This window comes from Gilbertella persicaria (assembly GCF_025201335.1).
Source record: "Gilbertella persicaria strain CBS 190.32 chromosome Unknown B0P05scaffold_49, whole genome shotgun sequence".
In the NCBI taxonomy this organism is placed as follows: Eukaryota; Fungi; Mucoromycota; class Mucoromycetes; order Mucorales; family Choanephoraceae; genus Gilbertella; species Gilbertella persicaria.
In genome coordinates, this window is record NW_026252010.1 from 115,840 (window position 1) to 142,532 (window position 26,693).

Below are 26,693 nucleotides of genomic sequence, written 5' to 3' on the forward strand. Positions count from 1 at the left end.
TCGAAGCTAATTTGCCCTGCTTCTTGAAAATAAATTGCTTACTCTTTACAATAAGATTACCAACTTTGGTCTTTGACCAGTCTTCGTTACTATAAAGTCCAATCTTCGCTTTTCTACTATCCAAAATTTCGTTTTAGTAAAGACTCAGTTTTTGCTTTTGCTTTCACCAATGTTCGCTTTAGTATTACTCAACTGTTGTGTTTTCTTTAACTTTTATTTTCACAGCAACCAAATGAAAAGCAGTTTTTTTTTTTTTTTTTTTTTTTTTTTTTTTTTTTTTGCAAAGACGGATAAAATAGGATTTTATAGATGAGCAAGGAAACGAGGAAGAGGAAATCGATTCTTACAATCTTGGCATTTTGTTGACTTTATCACAGTACTTACCGAGCTTTTCGAATTCGTTTTCCTACAAAGGAGCATAGAAGAACTTGAAAACTTTTGATCGATTGCCAAAGGTACTGTTAACTGAAGGGTTAAAAAACTAGAGTTACTGAAGTTAGCGAAAGCAAAAGCAGAAAAGCTCTTCGTAATACTGCCCGACACTCAATCAATAGTTTTCTATAAATGCTTCAACGAAAGTAACGAAAGTAACGAAAGTAACGAAAGTAACGAAAGTAACGAAAGTAACGAAAGTAACGAAAGTAACGAAAGTAACGAAAGTAACGAAAGTAACCAAAGCAACGAAAGTAACGAAAGTAACGAAAGTAGATGGCCAATCGTTTTTCACTAAAGTTGCTTATTTCTGTTGATACGTAAATTCGGGCTCAGATTCAGAAAAAGGGTAAATCGAAATGATATAAAGGTAGTTGTTTTATAAGTTGATAAGCATTGGTTTTAAGCTGATTAACGTACAAGGAGTGAGCATCACGTTGTTTTGATAATATAAGTTATATGATTATAAAATATAGCATCCAAGTTACGATCTTGAGTATAAAGGTTATATAAAAGTATATAGAGAGCTGTCAATTAAAGTATATCGATATTTGTTTTATGTACGTCTAAATATAGATGTGTCTTATGTAATTGAGGAAACAAACTAATATTATATAAAAGTCGCGTAACATTGTTAATAGATAAACTTTGGTTGACAATCGTAAAGGAGGGTATTGGTTTCACAATATTAACTCAAAGCGTGTGGCGATGAAAGGCCATTTTTAGTGTTGAATAGGATGCAAATCTACCAAACAGACCTTTCTCGATTCCCTTGTCATAACAAGATGACCATTTCATTTGCCTTGGTTTTGTTTCATGAACTCCTTTACAAATATAAGGTCCTTGGATTCAGTGGTTTGAATAGATGTTACACAGACGGACTCTTCTTCCCCTATATAACGTCGTTTAAAGTTTTCCGCAAAGCTGACACCATCCTCTGCGTATTTTTCAATACGTTTCCGTGAGATTTCATCGTTTAAAGTGTTATTATGAATAACTTTTTTAAATTGAGATGCAACAGCATCACAAAAGGATTCAATCTCAATATCCCGAACTACTTTGCTGTTCGATTCACAGGTAAAGATTTGAAAAGATATTCTGTAAATTTTCTGAGGCGTTCAATCCATGTATTCATCCAAGGCAACAACATGTTTTTTTTGCTGTGTTAGAAAGTGAATTAACGCAATTATTTTTGGCATTGGTACTTGTATTAGTGATGCGATCGAATCAGCATTGTAAATATGAACTTGTTTTGCCCAAAGCGAACTGGAAAGTATATAGTACGGCTCATTATCGCGTTTGGTAAAGTCTTCCTCACGAAAATGTTTGCTTGAGAACCCATCAATATTGATGACTATAACAATTGGGAGAATCTTTGTTTGATCAAATACATTCAACGAATATTGCACTAATCGTACAATAAACTCATGTGTCACCTTCTTCTGAATCTCTACTATGACAGACGCAAGATTTCTGGTTTTATCTTGAGGATAACATGTTATGTCAGTCCTTTTGTTGTCGTTTTGTTCAGTTGGTCCGTTATAATATGCAGAGCCGCAAATACCACCGCCAACAACGGAATTAATTATAATATCCTTCATATAATCTGTACGGAGCAATGCTTTACTGCAAAATTCGTTTCCTGGTATAACTAGTAAGGACAACGTATACAAATCTTCGGTGTCAAGGGCATTGCATAACGCATTGTCACGCGTAAAGGCTGTCATTGCTGTAAGTGTGAAAGGAAGAAGAAAAGAGTTTCTAAAAAATAAAAAATCACATGATGTGAATCTTTGAAAGAGAGACAAATTTTTTTTTACAAACACAGAAAGGGAGCCTGTCCATTTCCTAGTTTGAGAGAACCATGGGGAGCCAGAGGTGGTTCACGCACATTTCCTATTTCGAGGGAACCGGTGGGAGTTTTTTTTCCAGAGTGTTTGTTACTTTCGTTACTTTCGTTGCTTTGGTTACTTTCGTTGCTTTGGTTACTTTCGTTACTTTGGTTACTTTGGTTACTTTCGTTACTTTCGTTACTTTCGTTGCTTTGGTGACCATCTGTGTCGTTTTAATATATCATATTTATAACAAAACATGAGTTTATAATATATAAATTTGTATTTTAAAGAATTTCTAATTTATCTATATATTTAATTGTTAATTCCCTACACAACAAATTATTGATATGCTTAAACATCTCAATTATATTTGTGTGCAAAAACCATTATAGTACTTTTTAATAAATTTTATTACAGACTGTTCTTGATATCTTGTTCTTAGTAGTTTGTATAGTAAGTTGTAACATATTTTAATATGATTTATTTTATTATTATGTAAATAAAACAAATAAACGATATCCTTATCTTTAACATCATTATTTATAAAATTATGATAATATATAATATCAAGATCTAGTATATTTTTAAATAATTGCTTTTCCAATGTCCATTCTTTAATACCTATTATTGTATTTCCAAATAAAACCTTAAAGTGATCACAGTTCAATATAGTTGCATTAATATGCTTATATTTTGGAATAAATTCAGGCATATCGTTGTTTATTAACTTTACATTCATCTCTTGTTTTTAAGTTTTAATTTTAGTTTCCTTTTTTTATTTTTTAACTTTTTTTCTTTATCTTATTGTTTATGTCGCGAATAAATTTACTTTCGTTATAATATGTTATCATAAGAGTTTGTTCAATTTTGTTATTTCTAGAAGATACATTTTTTTCATTTAATTTTATGTTTTGGGAGAAATCCTCAGAGATATATGTCTTAAATTTTGGATTAAATTTGCCTTTTTTTCTATTTGTATTGTAGTGATGTTCAAAACAATATCTCCTATCTTTTAATTTTCTTCTCCCACATATGTTATTTCTATTCTTACCCTTAACGTTTTGGTAACAACAGAAACTTTTGGAAAAGTTATTATTTGTGTTGCATGAACTAAAGTTTGTAAGAGCAAACAAAATGGGATTATTTATATACATTTTAGATGAGTACTTTATATAATTAGTGTCATGAATCCTTGCCCATAGTTAAGACCTTTGATACTATTGTTCTTTCCCAGCTCAATGTCCTCGTTCTCCCTTATCCATTCTCTGTTTCATGTTATCGGCGCCTTAGTATTATCTTATATTCTGTGTTCTGTTACTTCATGCTGTGTTCCGTATCTTGTGTTCTGTATTCCTTGTGTTTGTATTCCCTTGCGTTCTGTATTCCCTCGTGCTCGGCTTTATCGTATGATTTCGGTCTTCCTGTTGTTCCACCGGTTACTTTAGCTTTAGTATAAATACTGTAATAATTTGTATCTCGTTCCTTCTTCCTTTGTCAGATATTTTGTTTATCTTTTCTTGCAAAATAAATTATCATTCTTTTTGGATCAATTTCTGTAAGTATCATTTGGGGCTCCGTTCGTGACAATTAGCATATTCATTTTTGCTTTAAGTACTATAATGGTTTTTGCACACAAATATAATTGAGATGTTTAAGCATATCAATAATTTGTTGTGTAGGGAATTAACAATTAAATATATAGATAAATTAGAAATTCTTTAAAATACAAATTTATATATTATAAACTCATGTTTTGTTATAAATATGATATATTAAAACGACACAGATGGTCACCAAAGCAACGAAAGTAACGAAAGTAACGAAAGTAACCAAAGTAACCAAAGTAACGAAAGTAACCAAAGCAACGAAAGTAACGAAAGTAACAAACACTCTGGAAAAAAAACTCCCACCGGTTCCCTCGAAATAGGAAATGTGCGTGAACCACCTCTGGCTCCCCATGGTTCTCTCAAACTAGGAAATGGACAGGCTCCCTTTCTGTGTTTGTAAAAAAAATTTGTCTCTCTTTCAAAGATTCACATCATGTGATTTTTTATTTTTTAGAAACTCTTTTCTTCTTCCTTTCACACTTACAGCAATGACAGCCTTTACGCGTGACAATGCGTTATGCAATGCCCTTGACACCGAAGATTTGTATACGTTGTCCTTACTAGTTATACCAGGAAACGAATTTTGCAGTAAAGCATTGCTCCGTACAGATTATATGAAGGATATTATAATTAATTCCGTTGTTGGCGGTGGTATTTGCGGCTCTGCATATTATAACGGACCAACTGAACAAAACGACAACAAAAGGACTGACATAACATGTTATCCTCAAGATAAAACCAGAAATCTTGCGTCTGTCATAGTAGAGATTCAGAAGAAGGTGACACATGAGTTTATTGTACGATTAGTGCAATATTCGTTGAATGTATTTGATCAAACAAAGATTCTCCCAATTGTTATAGTCATCAATATTGATGGGTTCTCAAGCAAACATTTTCGTGAGGAAGACTTTACCAAACGCGATAATGAGCCGTACTATATACTTTCCAGTTCGCTTTGGGCAAAACAAGTTCATATTTACAATGCTGATTCGATCGCATCACTAATACAAGTACCAATGCCAAAAATAATTGCGTTAATTCACTTTCTAACACAGCAAAAAAAACATGTTGTTGCCTTGGATGAATACATGGATTGAACGCCTCAGAAAATTTACAGAATATCTTTTCAAATCTTTACCTGTGAATCGAACAGCAAAGTAGTTCGGGATATTGAGATTGAATCCTTTTGTGATGCTGTTGCATCTCAATTTAAAAAAGTTATTCATAATAACACTTTAAACGATGAAATCTCACGGAAACGTATTGAAAAATACGCAGAGGATGGTGTCAGCTTTGCGGAAAACTTTAAACGACGTTATATAGGGGAAGAAGAGTCCGTCTGTGTAACATCTATTCAAACCACTGAATCCAAGGACCTTATATTTGTAAAGGAGTTCATGAAACAAAACCAAGGCAAATGAAATGGTCATCTTGTTATGACAAGGGAATCGAGAAAGGTCTGTTTGGTAGATTTGCATCCTATTCAACACTAAAAATGGCCTTTCATCGCCACACGCTTTGAGTTAATATTGTGAAACCAATACCCTCCTTTACGATTGTCAACCAAAGTTTATCTATTAACAATGTTACGCGACTTTTATATAATATTAGTTTGTTTCCTCAATTACATAAGACACATCTATATTTAGACGTACATAAAACAAATATCGATATACTTTAATTGACAGCTCTCTATATACTTTTATATAACCTTTATACTCAAGATCGTAACTTGGATGCTATATTTTATAATCATATAACTTATATTATCAAAACAACGTGATGCTCACTCCTTGTACGTTAATCAGCTTAAAACCAATGCTTATCAACTTATAAAACAACTACCTTTATATCATTTCGATTTACCCTTTTTCTGAATCTGAGCCCGAATTTACGTATCAACAGAAATAAGCAACTTTAGTGAAAAACGATTGGCCATCTACTTTCGTTACTTTCGTTACTTTCGTTGCTTTGGTTACTTTCGTTACTTTCGTTACTTTCGTTACTTTCGTTACTTTCGTTACTTTCGTTACTTTCGTTACTTTCGTTACTTTCGTTACTTTCGTTACTTTCGTTGAAGCATTTATAGAAAACTATTGATTGAGTGTCGGGCAGTATTACGAAGAGCTTTTCTGCTTTTGCTTTCGCTAACTTCAGTAACTCTAGTTTTTTAACCCTTCAGTTAACAGTACCTTTGGCAATCGATCAAAAGTTTTCAAGTTCTTCTATGCTCCTTTGTAGGAAAACGAATTCGAAAAGCTCGGTAAGTACTGTGATAAAGTCAACAAAATGCCAAGATTGTAAGAATCGATTTCCTCTTCCTCGTTTCCTTGCTCATCTATAAAATCCTATTTTATCCGTCTTTGCAAAAAAAAAAAAAAAAAAAAAAAAAAAAAAAAAAAACTGCTTTTCATTTGGTTGCTGTGAAAATAAAAGTTAAAGAAAACACAACAGTTGAGTAATACTAAAGCGAACATTGGTGAAAGCAAAAGCAAAAACTGAGTCTTTACTAAAACGAAATTTTGGATAGTAGAAAAGCGAAGATTGGACTTTATAGTAACGAAGACTGGTCAAAGACCAAAGTTGGTAATCTTATTGTAAAGAGTAAGCAATTTATTTTCAAGAAGCAGGGCAAATTAGCTTCGAATACTTGATCGAATTAGTTTCATTCTTCTGGGCAATTTATCCTCATACAAGTATCCAAAATAATTCAAAAAAGTAACCAGAGTTATCAAGCATTCGGTAAATTGAGAGTGGAAGCACTGTACGTGACTGTAAGAGTTCCATTTTTCTCAAAAGGCGGATTTTTCAAATTGTAGGGCGGTATATTCTTTTTTTTTTTTTCTTTTTTTTACTTTTGTTAAATGAGTACATATTTTTTTTTATGAAAATGGCCAGGGAAACATTTGTGATGAAAATGGGCGCGATGCGATGGAATGCGAAGAAGAGATTAACCCCTTCCATCTAAAAACATTAACTCGTCTTCGACTTTACTGCGAGAAGCAAAATACAGAGCAGAAGGACACTGAGATAGAAGCCTTAGATGATGAGATGGAGGAGATTGCCACCAACGTAAAGATCAATAGTGGTAGGAGTTATAACAACTACACCAATGATCAGAAACTGCTTTTTGTCTACTACAATAGGGTTAAGTTGTTCAATGCTGCCAAATCTGGTAGATTAGCAGGCGGTGTTGCTGAAAGAACTGCACAGAAATGGGCTAGGAGACTGAAAGAGGATAAAAATTGGAATATCTTCGAAAAACAAACCAATAAAATCAATAAATCAGCAGGCCAGCTTAACGAGAAGCATAAGACTCACCTTTTGAATTTTTATGACAGTAATCCTCAAGCCAGGGTTGTGGATGCAGTTTGTTCACTTACTGAAAAATTTGAATCATTCACACTGAAAGAATCAAGTGTGAGAAGTTTCCTCAAAACAAAATGCAACCTTTCATTCAAAAAAACCACTCGTCATTCAGCTCCCAGAAACGATCCAACCAAAACTGCAAACCGCATAGCGTGGGTTGAGAAGTGGAGCAAAACAGATATGGATTACCTTGAAAATTGTGTTTTTGTTGATAAATCAGCTTTCGATATCAATATGAGACCTCCAGGAGGATTGTCTATTAAGGGCACACCAGCTATTGTAATCACTCCTACCATCAGAGCAGTATCACACACAGTCTTGGGTGCAATCTCGGCGAAGTATGTCGTGCCAATGGAGCTTCGAAATCCTCAGGAACACACATTCAAAAGGCTAAAAATCGATTCTGGTAATCGCTAAAGAAAAGCACCATCAAAACCAAAGAAGCCTGCCTCCAAAGGAACTGTCACTGGCCATTCTATGAATTTTATTCAGAAAACAATGGATGGAATGGATTGCATTCCGAAAATGAAAGGATATTATATAGCTATGGATAATGCGCCAATCCATACATCTAACGAGATTGTTACTATGGTGACAGAGAGAGGATATAAGTGCATTCATCTCCCTCCTTACTCGCCTGAACTTAATCCTATTGAGCAATTCTGGTTCATAGCTAAAAATAAGGTCAAACGTAATCAATTTCAAACTTAAGGGGATTTATCAACAAGAATAACTGAGGCTTGCAATAATGTTCCTCCAGAACATCTTCGAGCATTTGTACAACATTCGGTAAACATATTTGAAGATTGCTTAAAAGGCAATCCTATCTAATAAAATGTCACAAACAACTGTAAAAAATATCTACTGAGGATCGAAGAGACCGCCCTTTGAGAAAATTGTAACCGCCTTTTGAGAAAACAAAACCGCCCTTTGAGAAAACAACAACCGCCCTTTGGAAGAAAACAATCCGCCTAATGAGAACTTTAGAACCCGCCTTTTTATTTAAAAAACCGCCCTTTAGTGTTGCGCTAACTGTAAGTAGTAAGAATAGTTATTTGGTCAAAGCCAACAGTATATCTATTGTTTACACTATTCATTAAAGATCACTTGGAAATGTACTCACTTTTACTGAAACAATATGTTACTTGTTCGATGATTACAGTATTGAGATATAAAAATAAAGGTATTAGAATATTCATTTTGTCATTATTCAATAAAAGGCATGAAATAAAAAAACTATTAACCATACAAGTCCAAAAGTCTTACTTTAATGTTACTTGCTACTTTTTGGTTTGCTTTATATAGATGACTACCAACGAGATTTGCCACCTTGCTGAAATTAGTCCCAAGAATAAATTTCGATATTTTCATTGGCTTATCATCATTTTGTTCAATGAGTATATTCATTTGATTCATAACTTGATCAATTATTTTCCATGATTCATTATCTTCATTACGTTGAGCAGATTCATACGCAGTTTGGAACAAAGATATGGTTTCTTTTGATAGATCGCGTTTTAAGCTGAGGTTAATAGCAGTTGTTTGCAGCAGTAAAGAACCGATTCTTGGCGCAGAATTGTGGTTTGAACCGTAACCATCCTGATCTGGGGTGTCGCATAAAGTAAATACAGTGACAGGCATAAATCTAGTATCGTTAAAGTCATCCAAAGTTGCTCTAAAATAAGCATATGTTGATGTATGGTTGAAGGAGCTTGTCAATTGTCTTAAACATGAGATACTGGGAGGTAGACAGTCGGAGCTGAGCTGAAGACAAGAACTGAAGGCTTTCTTGAAGCTTGATACTTCTTCTGATCGCAGAAAAACTCTTGTACTGTTCACAGTAAAATCGGTGGGACTGACATTGAATTGATGGCCAACAAACACTTCTTGCAATCTGGATGCTACTATTGTTGTGGAACAGGTAATGAGGATGTTCATTGTATGTAAGCCAATAAGCAGTTTTCTTTGATAAGTTCTTTCCATCAAAGCAAACAATAACTGAACAGGATAAGTCCTTATAGAGACATTTCGAAGAGGGTACAGAATCATCGCTTGTTTCTAAATGAATATCTATAGTGGCATGTTTTGAGTAAACTTCAGAGGTAATAGCCATTAACGTCAACTTATTGTGGATTAAGGCATCAGTAAAGAGCTTGGGAGCTAGATGCAATTGCTTTTGTGTAATACAAGAATCGGCGTTCAGAAGACTAATCACTTCTGCATCAATTTCCTCGTAAGGTCCCAGCATTTTCAACATATTTGGTACACTTGACGACGATACAACTTGCGATATATCTTCAGAGTTTGTTGTATTTCTGGACTATCACATTTTCTGCAGGAATAATACATTACCACCTTTTCAGCCAGTTGCGACTCTGCTTCGAATGTTTTTGACGTATCTCCAGAGTTGATATTAAATTCTTCAGATATATTTTCGACTTCTTGAGCATGTAGCAAAGCGTGAGCAGTAATATTTTCTCGCACCTTATCATATTTGTTTATCTTCAGCTTGACTGGGTAACATTTGAGTAAAGACGACGCGTGTATTGAAGCATTAGTGTTGTTATGTAAAGCTGTCTTGCAACCATCTTCAAAAGAAAGACGGCTAACCTGCCTGTATTTCTTATTTGATCGAGCTTCTTTCTCTGCGCACTGTTTACATTTCTTTCTCTTGTTTCTTATTTTATCGATAGTATTTACATTACACATAGGGCATGCTATCATATTGGTGGACATTTTAAGAAAAGCCTGTGTGTTTGAACTGGTTCTTTCAAGCGATCTATAAAAGCTATATTCATCTAATAATAAGCTCGTTTTTCTTTAGTCTTTTCTACTTACATACTCAAGGAATCGTATACTTGGCTATGACTTTTCAGATTTTCAATGTACGTAGTTACTATTATTTACATAATATTACACTTCGAGCCTTGTGATCTTTGTTGTGCACTCAGAGTTAAGACCTTGGTAAAATCCGTAGATGTAGTAACCGAAATGCGGTAAAACTGTTCAAACAGTTCCTTGGAGGACCGGTTACCATGGACAACAATATCGTCAACAGCGATACCAGATTCAGCAGTCAGTGTGGATCCTAATGCTCGAACTTTAGGAATGGGAGTACCCATAGGCCTTGTAACAAATTGCATGATTGATTGGACATGCTTAAAAATACGTGTGATGATCTGACATTAAATAAGTCTTCATTTACATACTAAAATACATCATAATCAATTTACATTAGAAATAGACATAAAAGAACCTCTTGTACTGAATAAGACAATGTATCTTTTAATAGATCAAGACTTATAACCGAAATCCATAATTTACATTATTTAATTAATTTAAAGTAGTCTATGATAATAGAGACTCAGTCATTTGCATGAACTCTACTACTACTTACTCCGACATCTCTTCATGTATAAATATGCTAGAATAATTTATAATCAAAAAGAACAACAATAAAACTGTATAGAACAGTCTCAAAGTATCTACCTTTGTCTCTATATCATCTTATTATATAACTCTATTATCAAAACATCACAATACGCTCATGGCCCATAGCAATATAGTGATTCTTGATTTCTCGAAAAAAGGCATTGATGAGGATTTCTAGAAAATTTGGATGAGGCGTAGATGCTATCGAGTAAGCCACCCTAAGTAAATATGACTTGTATGCTTGTACTGGACATAAGAGAGGATTGTCGTGTGGATGAATTGCAATTGCTTTGGTGATGCGAGAACCAGCGCGTTTCTCCTTTGGTGCCACGACTACCAGTTTGAGAATATTATTGCCGGAAACGGAGCACTGATTGAGATCGATGCGCTCAATATCCGAAGGACGAAGAAAGCCAACCATAGAAAGCAGCCATGCGGTCTTAGCGGTAAGAAGGTCAATAGGCATTTTGTCATTAGTACCCAAGGACAGCAAGTGTGTGATTGCAGGCGTTATATCATAGTCCCAAGATTTGAGAGGTAAAACGTAAATTGCTTTGAGGTTTTTGTAGAATTGTTGAAACTCGTCGGTTTGACAAATAGTTTGCTGATCAGTATTTGAGTACAGCTGAAGAATCAAAGATGTGTAGGTGAGTGTAGTCGAGACCTTCCATTTCTTAATGGCCTTTTGTTCAGCAAGAAAATTCAGGATAGGAAACACTGAAGGTGTTTGAGTATCAATATCATGCTCATGACACCAGTCTATATATGAGTTTTGTATGTAAGTGTGATGTCTTGGAGTTTCTTATCGCGTAGGCCGACTGGGAAAGGCGGAGGCGCTTTAAGCCATGTTCCATGCTAGTAGAGTCCATTCCTTGTTCTTCTTCAAGATGAGTGGCTCTTGATCGCTTATGTCCTGCGCCGGAACCTGAAGGAGTCTCGGTGGACAGGCTACTAGTTGTAATGCTAGAGGATACCAGGGTGCCGTTGGCCAGTTCGGCGTGATAAGTGTGGTAGGACGTCGGTGTTGAAGGAGAGTTGTCAACGTTGGTAAGATAAGGTTCCATGGTGGGGCTAGATACAGGCGACCCGGAAGATGATGCCACGGCCGACTGAAGGTATTTGTCCATAGAGCTTGAGGTTGGTAGTTCCATGATACGAAGTGTGGGAGATGGTGACGCTTCGCTGAGGCAAAGAGATTGATATGATGGGGGCCCCATATTTGATTGAGACAATTGAATGTTCTCGCCGAAATCGACCATTCTGTTTGAGATTGAAGAGCCCGTGACGGAGCATCTGCTGGATTCATCTTGGATGGGACGTATAACGTCGACAGCTGTATCTAATTCCGGAAGCAATAGGTCCAAATGTCAAGAACTATTTGACTCAATTTCTCTGATTTTGTGCCGCCAAAATGTTTGATATAAGCAATGGTTGAGGTATTGTTGATGCATAATTGAAGATGGTGATGAGTTGAAACAGGAATAGATTAGAATACTTTCTGGACGACCAGCAGTTCCTTCTGATTGATGTGCAAGGATTGTTCCTCCGCAGACCATGCTTCGTGAATCGATTTGTTGCCCCAAACAATACCATAATCTTGGTCTGACGCACCCGTGGAAACTTGAGTGATAGGTAGCGTGGAAAGAAGGTGGCGTTCATTCCATTTGGTCAACTCGGTTGTCCACCACAAAAGTTCCTTCTGCATTTGGGCGTTGATCTCGGAGAACGGCTGATAACGTGTTTTATTTAATTGGGCCAACAGATGACGAGTCCAAAATCGAGCTTGAACATTCTCCAAGTGAGTAGCCATGGTTGTGCCAATGAACCGGGCTAAGCTGGTCCAGCTGACCTTCGTTTGCTTCAGTAAAGAATAAGTCATGCATCGAAGTGTCCTGATTGTCTTGCCTGGCACCGAGATAGTCATGTCTTGACTGTTGATGTTCATGCCCAAGTGGGTGATTGACTGTGATGGCATTAGAGATGATTCCAACGTATTCAATAGCCAGCCTAATTGGGTCACTTTTTGACATACCTTTTGAGTGAATTCCTGAGCTTGTTGAAAAGAGTTCCCCATGGTGAGTAGGTCGTCCAAGTATGTCGTGAGCCGAGCACCTTGCCGCCTGGCCCACTTGAGAACCGGCTTGAGGACTTTGGTGAATATCAAAGGAGAAAGACTCAGACCGAATGGTAGGACTCGATATTGGTATGCTTGTTGTTTCCATTGGAACCGCAGCAGATGACGATACCGAGGATGGATCAGAATGTGATGAAAGGCGTCTTGTAAGTCGATGGATGTTAGAAAATCGCCTGGTTGTAGCAGTTGAGTGATAGTTTGCATAGTTTCCATTTTGAAGTGCTGAACTGGTAGGTATAGGTTCAGTGGTTTCAGGTTGAGGATCGGTCGAAGGCCACCGTCCTTCTTGGAAATGATGAAAAGTTTTGAATGGAAGCCTGTTGATAGATGATGTGGTTGTATCATCTCGATTGCTTGCTTGTTGAGAAGATTCTGTATTTCCATGTCGGTTACCTGTTGCGAAGTAACCGAAGTGATTGGGGCGCATGAATGATGGTGAGAAAGGCGTTTTGGGGGTGAATAAATAAGAGGGAGACGATAGCCATATCGTAAAATGTTGTGTAACCATGGATACACGGAGAACCCGAGCAAAGAAGGCCAAGAAGAAGAAAACAAGGCTAAACGTCCCCCCACTTGACCTAGAGCCGTTTTTGTTGGTTCTGGCTCTTGTGAGAACCCCGTGGTTGAGTCGGCTGATCCTTTGAGAAGCCGCTAAAGTTGTTGTGAGACTGTTTGTAACCATTTAATCGGTCGGTGGCTGGTGCACGGGCGCCTGAATACGTTTTAGCATAATTATTGGTGTCACCGTTATTGTTGAAACGTTTGGATCGAGGTCCTTTGTTTCGTTGAGTACGTTGCGTTGCGTTTTGAACTGACTGTTGGAGTTTGATGTGGTCCAACATTTCTTGCGTGTCAACAAGGAACTTGTCTGTCGCCTGCGCTGGTGGGTCAAGGTCCTTCGATAATCCTTTGAACATGTTCTCAGTACGCAAGGTGGTAATATGAGAGGCGAGGTCAGACAAAAGTTCACGCATGGCGTAAGCAAAATCCCGCGCTTGTTGTTTGAGTGCTGTATGATCCTAATTTTTGTGAAGCTGATATGAAAATCAATCCAAAGGACGGGTGATGCCCGACAAACGATATTGAACTGTAGAAAAATGACCATCAATCTGTTTGCATGAAGAATGTAAATTGACTTTGTTAAGCTTGGGTAGATCAAAATTTCGTAATGTGTTCTTGGGCAATCGAATAAGAATCGCCGACGGTCGGTATCCTCAAGAGGACGTTCAAAGAAGTCTTCTTAAATGTATGGAAACTCGTCCAGCATGGCAGAAGAAGGAGTAAAGTCAGCGCCAGGTGCACAGATGACAACGTTTGGGTCAATATTGACCAAAGGTGAGCCGTGCAGCTTTTGTTCAAGCTGGTGGATTCTTTGTAAAAGTGTATTGGCCCAAGCGGGTGGTTGTGCTTCATCAGACATAATTTCGCTACGACGGTGTAAGTCCAAGAGCGTAGTAAAAATTCAAACAAAAAGAAGATAAAGATACATAGTCTAGTTTTATTTTATTTTATATATATTTTAAGTAGTACAAGTTCGAACTTAACCAATAAAAGAAAGATAACAACAATAAAGATCACAAGACTCGAAGTGTAATAGGAGAAAAAAGGGCTGATTCTTGATGCACGTTCAATTTACACGCTCAATTCCAAAAAATCCAAAAAACGTGACGCTGCAAAAAATAAATTCATAAAGTGAAATGTCACTCTTTTTGAATAGCCTTTTTTTTTTGCATCTCCTTATACCCTCGCATTTTAAGAGGTGTTGAAGTTTTTTTTTACAGAGAAAAAACTTAAGATAGTAAAATGATTTTTTTAAAGAAAAATTGACAACTTTAGTTTGTTGTGAGATGAAGAGAGAGTAGATATTCAATAAGAGAAAAGGTAAGAACACAGAGAAAGTCCGTTAGAACTTGTATAGGTTTTTATTTCTCCAAGAAAATGTTATCTTTCAATTGCTATAAAATGTCAAGGTATTTATACTTTTTCTTCTCGGTCAAAATATTGTTTTGGGTTAGCTTCTTTGTGATATAATCACTAATAAAATGGTCAAATCAATAAGTCGATTAGAACCAAAACGGCCAAAAGAAGTCTGCCATTGGTATTGATGCAGATGTCAATTTGTGATTATGTGATGGTCTGATCTTTAACATGTTTAAACTAAGATAGAAGACATCCATCGAAGCTGCGGATAAAACTGTGATTGAAAGATATATTTATACATGATATTAATACTTGCTCTTTTAAGGCATAACTAGTGTAAGAAGGGATGAATAATGCTGTGTATACAACATTCTTGACTACGGATTGATTTGTTAGATCAGGAGCAATTAAGAGGAATGCCTTTAGAGGAAGTTGTCAGCTCAGCCAATAGTACATGATCTGACCTGAACTTGAATAAACTATTACATATTTTGATTTGTGACGACCTGAATATTGAACTTTTGCAATCTGCATCTTTATTTTGAGATTCATTATTTTGTCATTATATAAATTTACGTGTAACCAAGAGTGTAATTCTTAATTACAACTCTTTCATTCACTTTCATTTCTCCCCATTTTTCTCTAAAACTTTTAAAAAACACACATACTATCTCAAGACTACTTTTATAATTATCACTTTTATTACCAGCATCACTTGGTTAGTTTTAATTATAATTTTCAATCATTAGTTACAAACTTATCAACAAACAAATAAAGTTGGTATTATTCTTTTAGTTAAAACAACAGTCCACAAATTAATTTGTCAACTGCCAATGCTAATGTATTTTTCAGCTTTAGCTGTCATTTTATGAGTGCCATTAATAATAACAGAGTCACTAGGTTCATAATCTCTGACTATGAGGATGATGTAGTACTTCTAGTAGAATGACTGAATGTCAGTGACTATAGATCCATTGCAATTGCCATAGATATGATCTGGTCTTTTGCCATGATCATCGTTTATTGATCTATTGTGGTGATCTGAGCACTTTCAATACAAAATATAATAAATAATCTTTCATCATATAAATGAATAATCACTTATAGCACTATACATTATAAATATAAAGTAAGCACTGTATAATGACAGTAAATAACGGTAACTGGGATAATATGGATATTTACAAATAAGGAAACCATAATTGTACCTTTTAGGTAACAAGGAGAATTAAAGGAGAATTTATATAATCAATTCCCAGGCACACGCTGTCAAGGTGTTAAGTAATCAATAATCAGTAATCATAATTAGTCAATAAATCAGGTAGTATAAAAGACAACCTGGAAAAGATATATTTTAGACAACAATCAATTTATTTGGTAATAAAGAAGTACTGAACAGTCTCACTGTATTTCTTTGTTTTCTTTCTATCTTCTATTCTATCTTCATTCACAACCCAAACATCACATCTATGCATATGAATTCTTATATGTTCACATCAGGTAGCCCATTATAACTTGCATATTTCTGTACATTTGTCAAATATTTTACTACTGAAATATATGTGTTTTAGGCTTTTGTATTAATGGTGTAGAATATGGGGCTTATTATCCAAAAAAAGCAACTTATAGCGTGTTTTTTGAATTTTTGTTTTTTACTCAGTACTCGTGAAGTAAACATATTCTTGTTGCTATTAGATAGCACCTTTTATTGCTTCATTATTTTGATTTATTCCATTTTCAGAATTTTGCGAAGGGGTGACCTCACAAAAAAAAATTACCCTTCCTTAAAGTGCGAGGGTACAAGTAAATCTTTTTTTTTTCAAATATTGGGGGGGGGGGAGAGATTTTAATATGAGAATTTTATTTTCGAATTGAATGCGTTTCAAAAGAATGCAATTTAATATAAATCTGAATAATCAATTTTGTGGCATATATCACAAACCTCTTAATCTGTGATGATCAAGATTCAGGGTAATTAGAGATTGAAATTTCTTTATACTTCCTGTAGAAGTATGAGCAAATTCAACGTAATAAAAGTCAGAAAATGCGAGAAGGAGCGTAATGAGTTAATCCTTTGTACTCAATTCCATGTTGATTGAAGGAATGAAAATCTGAGTCTCAGAATTCTTCTTCACTTTGCCTGTTTTGATTGTATTTTCGACATAGGTACATAATATGACAGACCTTTCATAACTGTCAGCTTAAACTTGTGGACAGATGAAGGTAATGAACCACAAGTGTAAATCATCTTTGCCAAGGCAAGGAGATTTTTTGAATTGTAGCCTAGTAATCATTTTCTGTTCATCACTTAATTTTTTTATTCAAATCGTACGTGCATCAAGAATTAGAACATGATTGTTTGATCACACATCCAACCTATTGAAAGTCAGGTGTGCAAACCAAATTGGGTAAGATTTGGTCAGTTTGAGAGCGTTTCCCACTTTACTGGAAATTTTTTTTACTGCAAACAGCTTTTCCATGAACTAATAAAATTAAATATACTATAATAAACTGTATTTTAACAATGTTATCAGCTCTTTCGAGCTAGCTAGGGTATAACGAGAACATATTTACTTAATATTGAAATTTCGTAGTGAATTGTCACCTTTATTCATCTCGTTTCAATATTTTCTTTTTCTACCTTATGCTTGTACAGAATGTTAAGGTGGATTGTAGAAAAGAAAATGATTTTATTTTCGCGATTTCTGCTCTAATTCAGTAGTGGTCGCTTATTTAACTGGATCTTTGATTAGACAGAGATCATTTTTCGATGATAGCAGAAGACGACATAGCTTTGGGTTGTAGTGATAAAAGTGTCTATCCAGAAAATAAAGCGGCACTAGATCAGCTCCATACAACCTAATTAGACATGAAGAGAGGATCAAATATGTGACATGATTAAAGTTTCACCCTAGAAAAAAAACGCAACTCGTTCAATCCCTCTCTGTATTTTCACTTGATATTGAGACGCGCCCGATTTTTTTTTGGACCAGTGTTATTTAATCGGGTGTGTCTTAATCTCAAGTATTACAAAAAATCAAAGAGCTCGAAATAGAAATGCATGACTTCAAAAGAAGCATCGCAACTTTTCAAAAATTTCGTTGTCCTTCTCAAGCTCTTCCTGCCAAGCAAAGAAGATGGACAGGAGAATGTTTACAACGATCTAGGGATAAAAGTTTTTGACCCTGTGGAGGATGTTCTAACGCAAATCACAGACCCTAACGTTGTCCTGGAAACTATAGCCACACAGAGCTCATATTTAGAAGCTCGCAAATCTATTGAGGAAAGAAATGTTAAGAAAAGCAATGATGTAGAGCCAAAAGCCGCCACGAAACCAAAATTGAAGCAGAGTATGTATAATGATTATAGCGATAATACAAGAGAGGTGTTTATAGATCGAATGTTAGAAAGCGTTGAAGAAAGAGGAAGAATAGTTCGATTTGCAAAAGAGCTTGGTGTTGAGCCTCGCACTGCCCGGAGATGGTGGAAACGTTATCAGGAAACAAATGAAGTGCTATACAAACTTTCAAAAAATAATGTTGGCCGTCCAAGCTCTTTCACAACTGAACACGAGACACATATTCGAGAACTACTTGATAAGGATCCTCAACTTTATTCTGAAGATATTCTTGGTGAGCTATCTAAAGAATTTATGGGCTTTTCTATTTCCAAAACGCAGCTTAATTATCACTTGAGGAACAATATGCTTGTGACGATTAAAAAGCCTACATTTGAACCCGAAGCTAGAAACTCTGCAGATGACTTAGAGAGGAGATATGAATGGTTTATGAAATGGAAAGACTCCGGTGTAGACTTTACAAAAAACTGTGTCTTTATCGACAAAGCTGGATTTCATATAAATTTGAGAAATAATTGGGCCAGAGCAGATACTGGAAGACCTGCTATAGTGAAGACAACTAAAACAAAGACCCCATCTCATACGATTATTGGAGCTATACATGCATCTAGCGTCATTCATGTAGCGATAAAGAAGCCACCACCACCACCAAAAAAAAAAAAAAAAAAAAAAAAAAAGAGAAGCTCCAAAGTAACAAGGCATCTACAAGCAAGAAAAGAAAAGTAGCAAAGAGAAAAAAACATACTGTAGATGGATTTATTATAGAAGAACCAGCCACAGAGTATGTTGATGATAAGAACGAGAGCAGTGTGCAAGATAGTTCAGAATCGATATCAAAAGGCACGACAACTGCGCACTTTATCAAATTCATAAATCTTAATGAAGATCTAAAAGGGGATTATTTGGTGATGGATAACTGTACTATACACAAATCAAAACCGATGATGAGAAAAATCGAAAGTCGTGGCTATAAGCTGATGTATCTGCCTCCATATTCGCCCGAATTAAACCCAATTGAACAGTTTTGGGCAATCTTGAAAGGAAAATTGAAACGCCACAAACTATTGAATGAGGAAAAAATGTCTGATAGAATTGATGAGGCATGTAATGCCATACCTTCTGAAATTCTATACAATTTTACCAGTCATTCTAGACGATAAATCATTCAATGTTATAATGAAACTCCATTCTAAATGTTTTGTAGTCAAAAATACATATCATTTTTAGGTCAATTTGATTTAACTTACTGTGACATTTCTCTTATTTCAAATGGACGAATTTCTAGATATAAAGGAATAATCATTTTTGGCTTAGTACCCTTTACTTTTTGGTTACAGACACTCAATTTTCTCAAAGTGACAAAATTTACCGCTCTTACTGTAGCTTCATGAAAAGGCGTTTCAATTTCAAGTGACAATACAGTCTGTGCGTGCTTGTTTTTCATTTTTACATTCTGTGACTGTTGACTTTTTTTTTTTCTTTTTTGTTTTACAGTATGGGTAATACGTTTAGCATAGTGAACAGCTACAAGACACTCGATGTAGCTACACTACAAGAAACAGGATTTGATAAGTTATGTGAAGTATCAAGTAGTATTCGATATGGAAGCATTGAATATGTCTCAAACGAATCGTGTGGTAAAGCATTCAACTTGTTATTACCAACCAATGTCAATAGACAAGATGAATTAGGTAATAAGATACTTGATGAGTTGAGAGACTCATAGTTTTATTAGAAGAAGATTCAGATGGATGGTTAACCAAAAGACATGAGTTGACGGCAAGGTAAGAAAAAGAAAAAAAAAAGATAAAGATGCTTGTTTAACTATGTCTATAGTGTGGTTGTGTGTTTATGTAACCATAGTAAAGTGATGGGATTGGATATTGATACAAGTGGATATACCGACAGTAGTCCTGTTTTTGCAGATGTGGAAGGTTATCGTGTCTCTGATATGACTGTAAGTGATATAGATACATACATTGTTTGACATTGGTGGGCGGGCGGGCGGTTTAGTGGCAGCCTATTGTCCCTCAAATTCGAATCAAAGCAGATACACACAACTATATTTCAGTCACACATCGAGATACTTTCTCAAGCATTCGACTCAATGTTGCTCCTGGGGGTGGTGTGGTAAAATAAGTTCATGAATACCTATGGACTCAATAAAAAGATAGGCGCGTTTTCGTGTATATGGAGAGATTGATGCTGATTGGTCAGACGATACAGAACCATTCAACCTTGCTTCGGATTTATTAGGCGCACGTATCGTTCGATGGACAGACAGTCGATATGCCAACAAACCCAACATCTTACTTGATCATGGAACAAGAACGTAACTAGACTGATATATATATACCACATTGAACTGACAGACATTGACAGAAAGGATGGTTGGTTGACTCCTCGGTCCTGTTTAGAAAAAGAACGCAATGACTTTGTGATCATTCAGTTAGGTACACCAGGTACACTGAGTTCGATTGTGATAGACACCCATGGATTTGAACACCATACTCCTCAATATGTATTTATTCAAGGGTGTTATACACAAGACACAGATCCTCATTATGACAGTTTTGCTCAATGGATTAATTTGGTGCCTAAAAGTGCTGTGCTGGCAGGAGATGATACATCATTCAAGATACATACTGAGACTGCTATTTCGCATATTCGTCTCTATTTGATTCCTGATGGAGGTATTCAACAAATCAAAGTATTCGGATATCCTGCCAAGATGGGGAAACGCCAATTATTGCTAGAACAAGCACCACAATCCAAAGCGATTGAGTTACCACTATGTACTGAAGAAGAACAAGTGATTGTCGAAACAAAACAAGAAGATGATGACTCTCTTCTTATCTCTAAATTAAAGGCAGACACGCATAAAAGAAAGTACCAAAAAATAAAATAATAGCAGTCCCGTTTCTTTTTTCTCTTTCTTTATATATATATATAGATACCATGTCAAATACGGCTGACCATGACCAAGATACGCATGCCTTTTTTGAAGAGGTAGAGAGAGAGAGAAAATTCGATTATGAGACATGCAGTGCTTCGCAAGCATTCGATGCTGTATTTCAGTGTTACAGTAAGTTCATTTTGTTTGATGTCCTTGATGTTGACTTTGCACATCATAGCACTCGGATCTCAGGCCATTCATTACTATCGCTATGGAGCCAAAAAAGACTGTTCAGGCAAATGGGATGACTTCAAGTTTTGTTTAAAGACAAAGACAAAGCCTTCTGATGTTGCTGATGTAAGCATAGTGTGATGTAATTTGAGTTGACATAAACGGTTTATAGGCCATGATTAGAGAACGAAAAGCAGCTAAAGAAGCGATAAAGAAACAAGGACGAAGTTCAGAAGAAGTTTGGGAAGCTAGGCAATAGATTTTTTTTTTTTTTTGCATGATAAAACTCAGAGTAGGCGTGGCTTAAGTAACAAATTCAATAAACGCGTTTCTCTTTCCTTTCTTTTATATATAAACTATTGAAGATGAAGTTGGTTCGGTATGACATCTATCTCATAAACTACCTATTAAACAATGCCATGAATTTGTTAGATTCCTTATGAAATTAAACAATGAGACAGTCTCTGTCGAGATGAAGAACGGCACAGTGGTCCATGGCACTATTACAGGTGTCGACATGAGTATGAATACACATTTGAAGACTGTCAAGATGACTGTCAAGAACAAAGATCCTGTCAGTTTGGATACGTTGAGTATTCGTGGCAACACTATTCGTTGTGTTATTTTACCAGATAGTTTACCATTAGACACACTCTTAATTGATGATTCTCCCAAGTCTAAAAAGAAACGCGAAGGTAAGTGGATAATAGATCCATACACTTTATTGATCATGTTAGATGATGGTCGTGGACGTGGAAGAGGCATGAGTAGAGGTCGTGGTATTCGAGGCGGTAGAGGACGACGTTAACCAACTCTCTAATAAAACATATTTCTTTTTCTTTCTTTCTTTTCTTTTTATCAACACGTAAGACAGTGAATGGCTCTTTTATAGATGGATAGACGAAATGTTAATGCTTATGATCAAATTCAAGATGAGTAGGGAATCGTGTATAGTCTGCTTTTAGATCAGTGTCATGCGGAGGAGTGGCCCAAATGATTTGTGATACTCGAAACGAGTCATCCTAGGACCATTGTCAGTCAATAACAAAATAGTTGTCAAACTTACGTTTAAGAAGGGTGTGTCTTCTTTGACTAGTTTTAACTTGGATCTATTCAACTTTAACTTAATATACTCATCAAACACAAGTATTTCTGGATCTTGGCTTGATTTCGTCAGTCTGTCTGTAATAAACTGTGTAAACATCTGTGAATTACACAAGTTGGATAAAAAGGCCTAGTAAAGAGAGAGATCAGACATAAACTATTTCCATTCTTTCTTACTCTGGTATCTTTGTCTGAATGCTTCAAAAACTTTTCTTTAGAGAAATATAGGGATTGCTTAGTGGGATCATTGGTACTGACCAAAGGCATGTCTTCTGAATGATCAACAAATCCTGTTCTATAGTTATAGAGTAAAGATGCAAACATCCGAATAAACGCATCTTGTACTTTTTGTTCATCAAAACAAGCAGGTAAACAAGGATGTAAGATTTGATCAGTACAAGCATCGTGTGTCACTAAGTGGCATTCTAGAGTATAGAGTGAGTAAATATAGAGAGGTCTATGCGATAGTTAGTCTTACCTTGACAGCTCATGAACAGAATAGGCTTTCTGTATTCATTTTGTTCTGTCTCTGTCACTTGTTTGCCACATACACATCGATAACCCTGAAATCGACTCAGTTCAGAAGTCAAGATCTCTACCATCACATGACCTTCAATATGCTTGAGTCGACGTGAGAATACTGGGTATTCCAATTCGCTGGTCATATGAGGGGTGGAGACAGAGATACGAGGGGATAGCATCACAGGCTGATGTTCAGACTGAAATACGGCTCTTGGTTTAGACATGAACGCAGACAATCGATTCTTTGTGTTCTATCACCAGTGAGAAATCAACGCCAACATATACAGCACTTACTTCTTCCACAGGTTCTGATCTTCTATAGTTGGCTTTTCGATACGAATGCTGGTGATCAAATGTACCTGTGTTTGGATTGGCTGCATGAACTGCAGGCATAGACACACGCTGTTGTGGTTTAGACAAGGAAGAGGTCGAAAGCGATGTCTGAAACGAGAGTTGTACAGGACTGACAGGCGGACTATGCAACGAAGAGGAAGAGGAAGAAGCATAGTTACCCGTACTGGTCGATAAGATAGCAGACCCTGGATACTGAGGCAAGGTCGACATGGACGAATCATTTGAAGTACTTGACCAAGGTCGAGAAAGTGACCAGATCGAGATGGTATCAGATGAACTTTCAGAGTCCCTTGGTTGTCGTGCAGCAGGACTGATAAAGACATCTGTCGTTCTGGATCGACTGCAGTTCAGTATCATTTTTCCTTTAGGAAATGTGCATTGGACAGGAAGTGGCACGCCATAAGGGATTTTGCATTTCGTATGCAAAGGAGCATATTGCTCAAGTGCAGACTGAAGTTTACGTCTTTGTCTCTCTGGGATCAGCATGGATCGTTGGCTTTGATGCATTGAATTGCTGTCTAGATTGACGATACAGACCTAACAATCGTAAGCAATGAAGGCTAGAATGCAAGCTGTATTTCTTACTTCTTCTAATACATGTTCTTCTAATTCAGCCATGGTGCCCTGAAATCCAATCATGTAAGGTACAGGTGCTTGTAAGCAAGTCAAGAGTCTTTGAGGCAATACAGGAATAAACACAAACTGCCAGTAAAAAGGAAAAAGAAGGTACCGGAATGATTCACATGCAAGTGAAAGCATCCCTGAGTACTGAGAGATAAAGACCACTTTACCTTCAGCCAATAATGTCTGTCCTCTCTCTCGTCAGTGTCGACTTTATAAAATAAATGTTTACCTCAAGTACGGCCAAGATCAAATGAGGCGATAAAGAACGAAATAATGGGAACAATGAAAACTAGCCAGGGTTACATACTGTCGATACCATGCCACACTTACATCTTTTAACATAGGCACTGTGTTGATAGGTGGCCTAGAGAAAAACAAAGGTTTTTGGTTGATACTTAACCCAATTTCAAATCGACCAGGAGGAGGCAAAGGCACTTCATCAATCAGGTTGATTATCGTACTGTTTTTCTGAATGATAAGTCATGTTAATTCAGAGGTGTCCTAATTACCTTTCAATATCAATGGTCGATTGATCACTTTTACGCCCACTGACACCCACTACATTGTCCAGTAAAATCTTGAGCCAATCACTATACAAATTGATCCAAGGCATTTTACCCAACAGACCTATACTCTTGGGCACCCACACATCCTCTGAAGTAAGAATAGCCATTTTGACAGGTTCCATTAATTCATGATAGAGTTCCATATTCTCTTGACAGCTTCGAATCTTTTCTTCTGCACTCTCTTTATGATCAGTTAATTCGCTTTTGGCTTGTTCAAGCTGCGTCTTTTCTAGCTTGATTTTCTCTTGTAAATGATGAGCATATTCAATACTACTGGGTGTCATGTTGGTCTTCACCCATCCCTGAATCGCTTTATCCACAGGTTGTTTTAGTTTGTCGACGAGTTTCTCATAGAATACAATACATGTACCATAGACTGTGGCGCCATGTTCGTCTGTCATTGTCTATATTCATTTTCTTAGTATTCTTGTACATGTTAAGAAGAACATTACGAATGAATGGCCTTGTTCAGGTGGCGGTGTCTCGCCACAAAACAGTGAGATATCTTTAGGAAAACAAAACTTTTGTACAAAATATGAGTCTATGGATAATACCAATATTAAATTACCATGGCTGCATACGCTGGAAATGCCTCTGTGGACGAATAATCCTTTTTAGGATATCGCATCAATATAGTAGGCGTATATTTCAAATCAAAAATATTGGGTAAACTGGTAGACTCTTGCTGAGCCAATGCAGTGTTGCTGGGTGTTTCCTCTACACAATAAGCGTAAATTTGAGATTGAGAGTCTATAGAAACTTACGATAGGGATTGGGATCAGAAGGACTTCTCCACTTTCGAGTTGGACGCCTAGATAAATTTCCAGCTGAGTATCGCTTATTTTCAGTACTCAAAATGGGGTTCTGAACAGCAATCACGCTATCTCGAGCATGGTCACGTTCTTTATCAAAATTGTCAATCACCAATTGTACATGATCAAGCACACCCATCAATGATGTCGATGTGGCTGCTTCAGATAAACTCGATCTCAACAAAGGTGCTTCTAGTGTTGTTTTTGAGCCTTTGACAATCATACTCTTGCCACGGCGACGGTTGATCTTGTCTAGATGAGGTCTATTGGGCGCTATTTTTCCATTATTGGCCACAGCGTGTTCTTGTTGTTGGTAATAATCAGCATCATTCTCTTCAGGGTTTTTTCTAGCGAATTCATAAGCAGGCAAGAGTCGATCATCATGAAGACCGGCGACAAAGAAATAGTCTGCGACTCTTGAAACAGCAGAAGCCGGGTTAGTAGGCATACTTGAATAAAATCAATAAAATAAAAAAGTGATGTAATATGCTATTTATGCTGATTTGGGCCGTGGAATTAAAAACTTGACCCAATGAATTGATCAGATAATAAGTTACTGCTGTAACCGAATCCCATTCTCTTATTTGGGCAAAAAAGCTTATGTTTTTTTTCTGAATAAGCCAACGTGTTTCTTTTGCTGAGACAACATGCTCATTTTAGACTTATTCTCTTGACCTAAAAAAAAGACAATATGAAAAAAAGAGGCAAGAAACCCCCTCAAAAAAACAGATCATATAGGCTTTTTAGTTAAGGTAGGAACACCAGCTAAAAAAAAAAAAAAAAAAAAAAAAATGAAAAAAATAAAAGGCTTTTGGATTGTCGAATTGTCCCCGATGTAGATCTGATCCAATCAAAATCAGGTAAGACCATGGCTAGATACTTATGAAAAAAAGAAACCGAGTTTACTAAGATGAGAACATCGACGTAATTTGAGCATTGCTTTTAAAACAGCGTTCAAAGTGCATTGTGCACTGTAATCAATACAAGAGAGACCCTTTTCAGTGGACGTGGGTTATTAAGTGTGTATTTGGTTATATGTCGTTGGATGTAGAAAATATAGGCAAGTAAGGTCTACTATAGTTTACAACACTTTTGAGGACAAAGAGCGTAGTTTCGAGCACGATAAACGACGGATGCCGTGCAGGAGAGAAGCTTGTCATTTTAAACATCGACATATTTTTTTTCTTCCTTTTTTTTGGGGGAGTTGGTTCAACATACTTTAATCATTAAGACGGCTAAAAATGCACAGACCTACTAAAATAATCAACAAGACGCATTAAGCAAAGTTGTAGCGCTTAATTCAGCGCTCCAAATGGTATATAAATCACTTGCCCTGAATATTTATATGCTGAGAAGAAGATAAGAAACGTATTCTCGCTTTCTGGCGATAGTGTGCACTTTTCATACATCTTCTGTAGAAATAACACTTGGACCTTATTTTGGCACATACTACAAACAATTTTTTTTTGTTATGTACTATCATAGTAAAACTCTTTT

General features: G+C 36.2%; 10 protein-coding genes across 10 annotated transcripts; 6 read left to right on the forward strand and 4 right to left on the reverse strand.

The window, feature by feature from the left end:
• Window positions 1–1,088: 1,088 nt before the first annotated feature.
• Window positions 1,089–2,480, reverse strand: B0P05DRAFT_624775 (uncharacterized protein). The gene has a single exon (XM_051583461.1). The coding sequence runs from the start codon at window positions 2,157–2,159 to the stop codon at window positions 1,551–1,553; it is 609 nt and encodes a 202-aa protein (XP_051431089.1). The 5' UTR covers window positions 2,160–2,480; the 3' UTR covers window positions 1,089–1,550.
• Window positions 2,481–4,362: 1,882 nt separating this feature from the next.
• On the forward strand, window positions 4,363–5,295 carry B0P05DRAFT_581371 (uncharacterized protein; the record flags this gene model as incomplete). The annotated part of the gene is made up of 2 exons (XM_051582095.1): window positions 4,363–4,941; window positions 4,981–5,295. 2 exons carry the CDS (start codon window positions 4,363–4,365, stop codon window positions 5,293–5,295), a joined length of 894 nt encoding a protein of 297 aa, XP_051431090.1.
• Window positions 5,296–6,805: 1,510 nt separating this feature from the next.
• Window positions 6,806–7,660, forward strand: B0P05DRAFT_590823 (uncharacterized protein; the record flags this gene model as incomplete). The annotated part of the gene is made up of 1 exon (XM_051582846.1): window positions 6,806–7,660. One exon carries the CDS (start codon window positions 6,806–6,808, stop codon window positions 7,658–7,660), a length of 855 nt encoding a protein of 284 aa, XP_051431091.1.
• Window positions 7,661–8,482: 822 nt separating this feature from the next.
• B0P05DRAFT_590824 (uncharacterized protein) lies at window positions 8,483–10,491 on the reverse strand (the record flags this gene model as incomplete). The annotated part of the gene is made up of 5 exons (XM_051582847.1): window positions 8,483–9,241; window positions 9,285–9,563; window positions 9,596–9,756; window positions 10,161–10,422; window positions 10,477–10,491. The coding sequence occupies 5 exons, from the start codon at window positions 10,489–10,491 to the stop codon at window positions 8,483–8,485; spliced, it is 1,476 nt and encodes a 491-aa protein (XP_051431092.1).
• Window positions 10,492–13,387: 2,896 nt separating this feature from the next.
• B0P05DRAFT_590827 (uncharacterized protein) lies at window positions 13,388–14,229 on the reverse strand (the record flags this gene model as incomplete). The annotated part of the gene is made up of 3 exons (XM_051582848.1): window positions 13,388–13,828; window positions 13,888–13,918; window positions 14,066–14,229. 3 exons carry the CDS (start codon window positions 14,227–14,229, stop codon window positions 13,388–13,390), a joined length of 636 nt encoding a protein of 211 aa, XP_051431093.1.
• Window positions 14,230–17,790: 3,561 nt separating this feature from the next.
• On the forward strand, window positions 17,791–18,156 carry B0P05DRAFT_477956 (uncharacterized protein; the record flags this gene model as incomplete). The annotated part of the gene is made up of 1 exon (XM_051574993.1): window positions 17,791–18,156. A coding segment is annotated over one exon (366 nt), but the record flags the coding sequence as incomplete, so codon positions are not given.
• A 1,271-nt stretch (window positions 18,157–19,427) lies between these two features.
• On the forward strand, window positions 19,428–21,010 carry B0P05DRAFT_558032 (galactose-binding domain-like protein). The gene is made up of 7 exons (XM_051580083.1): window positions 19,428–19,512; window positions 19,582–19,778; window positions 19,823–19,871; window positions 19,924–20,044; window positions 20,101–20,217; window positions 20,262–20,419; window positions 20,470–21,010. Exons 2-7 carry the CDS (start codon window positions 19,583–19,585, stop codon window positions 20,993–20,995), a joined length of 1,167 nt encoding a protein of 388 aa, XP_051431095.1. The 5' UTR covers window positions 19,428–19,512; window position 19,582; the 3' UTR covers window positions 20,996–21,010.
• B0P05DRAFT_558034 (uncharacterized protein) lies at window positions 21,011–21,546 on the forward strand. Its single transcript, XM_051580084.1, has 3 exons — window positions 21,011–21,172; window positions 21,222–21,340; window positions 21,387–21,546. The coding sequence occupies exons 1-3, from the start codon at window positions 21,046–21,048 to the stop codon at window positions 21,471–21,473; spliced, it is 333 nt and encodes a 110-aa protein (XP_051431096.1). The 5' UTR covers window positions 21,011–21,045; the 3' UTR covers window positions 21,474–21,546.
• On the forward strand, window positions 21,547–22,075 carry B0P05DRAFT_558035 (small nuclear ribonucleoprotein Sm D1). The gene is made up of 3 exons (XM_051580085.1): window positions 21,547–21,593; window positions 21,647–21,909; window positions 21,952–22,075. The coding sequence occupies exons 1-3, from the start codon at window positions 21,580–21,582 to the stop codon at window positions 22,020–22,022; spliced, it is 348 nt and encodes a 115-aa protein (XP_051431097.1). The 5' UTR covers window positions 21,547–21,579; the 3' UTR covers window positions 22,023–22,075.
• B0P05DRAFT_558045 (AEX-3 domain-containing protein) lies at window positions 22,076–25,970 on the reverse strand. Its single transcript, XM_051580086.1, has 12 exons — window positions 25,149–25,970; window positions 24,953–25,101; window positions 24,837–24,905; window positions 24,328–24,788; window positions 24,149–24,278; window positions 24,048–24,107; window positions 23,780–24,001; window positions 23,135–23,731; window positions 22,797–23,091; window positions 22,496–22,743; window positions 22,281–22,448; window positions 22,076–22,236 (listed from the first exon to the last, which is right to left on the reverse strand). The coding sequence occupies exons 1-12, from the start codon at window positions 25,642–25,644 to the stop codon at window positions 22,123–22,125; spliced, it is 3,009 nt and encodes a 1,002-aa protein (XP_051431098.1). The 5' UTR covers window positions 25,645–25,970; the 3' UTR covers window positions 22,076–22,122.
• Window positions 25,971–26,693: the final 723 nt, after the last annotated feature.

Excerpts from the sequence above, each read along its gene's own strand:
- B0P05DRAFT_558035 (XM_051580085.1), top strand. Across the intron at positions 21,910-21,951 it reads GTCTAAAAAGAAACGCGAAG|ATGATGGTCGTGGACGTGGA; the intron begins GTAAGTGGATAA and ends TGATCATGTTAG.
- B0P05DRAFT_558045 (XM_051580086.1), bottom strand. The coding sequence starts at position 25,644 with ATGCCTACTAACCCGGCTTCTGCTGTTTCAAGAGTCGCAGACTATTTC. Across the intron at positions 24,906-24,952 it reads TTCCAGCGTATGCAGCCATG|TTTTGTTTTCCTAAAGATAT; the intron begins GTAATTTAATAT and ends TTTGTACAAAAG. Across the intron at positions 22,449-22,495 it reads ATTCAGACAAAGATACCAGA|GCCTTTTTATCCAACTTGTG; the intron begins GTAAGAAAGAAT and ends TCTCTTTACTAG.
- B0P05DRAFT_624775 (XM_051583461.1), bottom strand. The coding sequence starts at position 2,159 with ATGACAGCCTTTACGCGTGACAATGCGTTATGCAATGCCCTTGACACC.
- B0P05DRAFT_558034 (XM_051580084.1), top strand. The coding sequence starts at position 21,046 with ATGTCAAATACGGCTGACCATGACCAAGATACGCATGCCTTTTTTGAA. Across the intron at positions 21,173-21,221 it reads TGCTGTATTTCAGTGTTACA|CACTCGGATCTCAGGCCATT; the intron begins GTAAGTTCATTT and ends TGCACATCATAG. Across the intron at positions 21,341-21,386 it reads AGCCTTCTGATGTTGCTGAT|GCCATGATTAGAGAACGAAA; the intron begins GTAAGCATAGTG and ends AACGGTTTATAG.
- B0P05DRAFT_558032 (XM_051580083.1), top strand. The coding sequence starts at position 19,583 with ATGGGTAATACGTTTAGCATAGTGAACAGCTACAAGACACTCGATGTA. Across the intron at positions 20,218-20,261 it reads TTGCTCCTGGGGGTGGTGTG|GCGCGTTTTCGTGTATATGG; the intron begins GTAAAATAAGTT and ends ATAAAAAGATAG. Across the intron at positions 20,420-20,469 it reads CTTGATCATGGAACAAGAAC|AAAGGATGGTTGGTTGACTC; the intron begins GTAACTAGACTG and ends AGACATTGACAG.